This window comes from Chaetura pelagica, unplaced genomic scaffold (genome assembly GCF_000747805.2).
Source record: "Chaetura pelagica isolate M959 unplaced genomic scaffold, ChaPel_1.0 scaffold1107, whole genome shotgun sequence".
Lineage (NCBI taxonomy): Eukaryota > Metazoa > Chordata > Aves > Apodiformes > Apodidae > Chaetura > Chaetura pelagica.
The window spans coordinates 7,949-10,242 of record NW_009953957.1 but is presented as its reverse complement, the minus strand read 5'-3'; the positions used below and the strand labels follow the sequence as shown (position 1 = coordinate 10,242).

General features: G+C 61.7%; 1 protein-coding gene across 1 annotated transcript in view; it reads left to right on the top strand.

Moving 5' to 3' along the window:
* The window catches only part of LOC104392479 (folate receptor gamma-like), a 2,457-nt gene extending 1,391 nt beyond the window's left edge, over positions 1–1,066 (top strand). The window contains exons 3-4 of the mRNA XM_010001881.1: positions 364–499; positions 717–1,066. Coding sequence (XP_010000183.1) covers positions 364–499; positions 717–1,066 — 486 coding nt within the window. The remainder of the gene's footprint in view (positions 1–363; positions 500–716) is intronic.
* Positions 1,067–2,294: the final 1,228 nt, after the last annotated feature.

The following is a 2,294-nucleotide window of genomic DNA, read 5'->3' as shown; positions in this document are numbered from 1 at the left end:
GGTCTCAGCAGAGCAGAGCAGAGGGGACAATCCCCTCCCTGGCCCTGCTGGTCCCGCTGCTGGTGACACAGCCCAGGACAATGTTGGTTTCTGGGCTGCGTCTCTGCTGGGACTGAAACTCTTCCAAGATCAGCTCTGGAGCCCAATGGAAGGGGCTGAGGGGGACTCAGATCACAGAGTCATGGAATGGTTTGGTTTGGATGGGACATAGGAGATCATTGAGTTCCAACCCCCCTGCAAGGGCAGGGACACGTCCCCCCAGGCCAGGTTGCACAAAGCCCTGTGCAACCTGGAGAGGTGGCAGATCCTGTCCCTCACCTTTCCAGACCCTCCCCCAGTGCTCGTGGTCCTGTCCCCCCCCAGGCCGACAGCAGCTGGCGCCGGGAGAGGATCCTCCACGTGCCCCTCTGCAGGGAGGACTGCGAGGAGTGGTGGGAGGACTGCAAGGACTATGTCACCTGCAAGGAGAACTGGCACAAGGGCTGGAACTGGGCCACAGGTTGGTGGAGCAAAGTTCTCCTCCCCCCTGCAGTGTCCCTGCTGCCTGTGTGGTGGACAGAGCCAAGACCCCCAGTTGCTCTGTCCTGGTTGGTGACCAGAAGGGGGCCAAGACCCCCCCCCCCTCAGCTTGGGTGCTGGGATGGGCTGTGGGCTCCTCCCTGGTGACAGGAGATGTGTCCCAGCTCATGCTGTGTCCTGGTGCTGTGTGTCCTCAGGAACCAACCGCTGCCCTTGGGGCTCCATGTGTCGACCCTTCAGCCAAATCTTCCCCCACCCCAAGGACCTGTGTGAGAAGATCTGGTCCAACTCCTACAAATACACCACGGAGCGCCGGGGCAGCGGGCGCTGCATCCAGATGTGGTTTGACCCTGCCCAGGGAAACCCCAATGTGGTTGTGGCCAAGTATTATGCTTGGAAAAAGAGAACTTCTCCTGCTGGGCAGGAGGAGGTGGCTGCTGGGACTGGCCAGGCTGCCCGAGCTCTGCCATGGCCTGTCCTGGTGCTGCTGCCTCTGCTCCTGGGGGGAGCTGGGGGCTGTGGACCCCATGGGTGGGGGTCCCTGTGACCCCTCCCTGGAGGGACGTGGCTTGGGCTGTCCCAGCTGCCCTACAAGAGGAGCTGGGACAGGTAACATGGGTCTGTCCAAACTGGTCACACCTCCCAGAAAGTCTCTGCCTGAGTTATGGACCTTGACACCTGCCTCTGCCTCCAGCTGCTGCCACGGGCAGGTCCTTTCCCTGCCAGCCTTGTCTCTGTGCTCTGGTGCAGGAGCCTCTTCCCGTCTGCTCCCACCTCCTGGCTGTGTCTCAGGGTCCTCAGCTCAGCTTTGGTCTTTCAGGGGACAATAAATAAAATCCTCCTTGGAAGAAGCTTCGTTGTACTGAAGTCAATCCCTGTGGAGGAGGTGGGGGTGGAGCAGGGCCAGGGGGGTGGGGGGGTCCTCTGCATCCATCAGCCTGCCTGGGGGGTAGGAAAGATGCAGCCTCCTTGATAGATGTTGATCTCCTGGGTCCTGAAGGTCCCAGAACTGTTGGTTTGGGCCCCCATCCTGCTGCAGGAGGTGCAGAGGGGTCTGCACATCCACACTGGGGCTCCTGCAGCAGAGCCCAGCAGCCCAGGAGAAGCCCCCATAACATCTCCCCAGTTACAGCCCCTCCTCTGTGGGGTCTTGGGCTGCAGCCTGACTAGTGCATGGATCACAGGAGCTGGATGGGAGCTGCTGCTGGTGCTCCTGAAGGACAAGTGCTGCTTAGAGACCCTGGCACAGCTGCCAGAGCCTGCCTGGACAACGAGCCCATGGACTCGTGGGGCAGCTGCCTGAGGGGGATTTTCCTTCACCTCCAGCAGCTCCACCTCCGGGGTTGTTTTGGTGTTGTCCTTGTGGAGATCTGTGGGGAACAGCCCCTCTTCTCCCCGCACACCAGACTAAACAAAACGCCTCTCAAGCCAGCAAAGCAAGGGTGGCACCTTCTTGCTGACTGAGCCAAGGACAGACTGGAAGGGACCCAGATCAGCCCATAACAAGTGAGCACGGGGGCTCTGGCAACAGGCAGGGAAAGGGGCAGTGGGTTAAAGATGCCCCTGACAGGGCACGGGCCTGGCCGGTGCTAACTGGCTCATTACAACAGAGGTGCTTTCTGGCAGTGATTCCTGTCCGTGCACGCAGGCTCTGCAGCCCCGGGGGCTCCTCGGCTGCCGGACCTGCCCCAGCTCCCGAAACCGCGGGCACCGCTGCCCGGAGCGAGGGGAACCCACCTGTGCCCGCTGCCCGGAGCGAGGGGAACCCCCCTGTG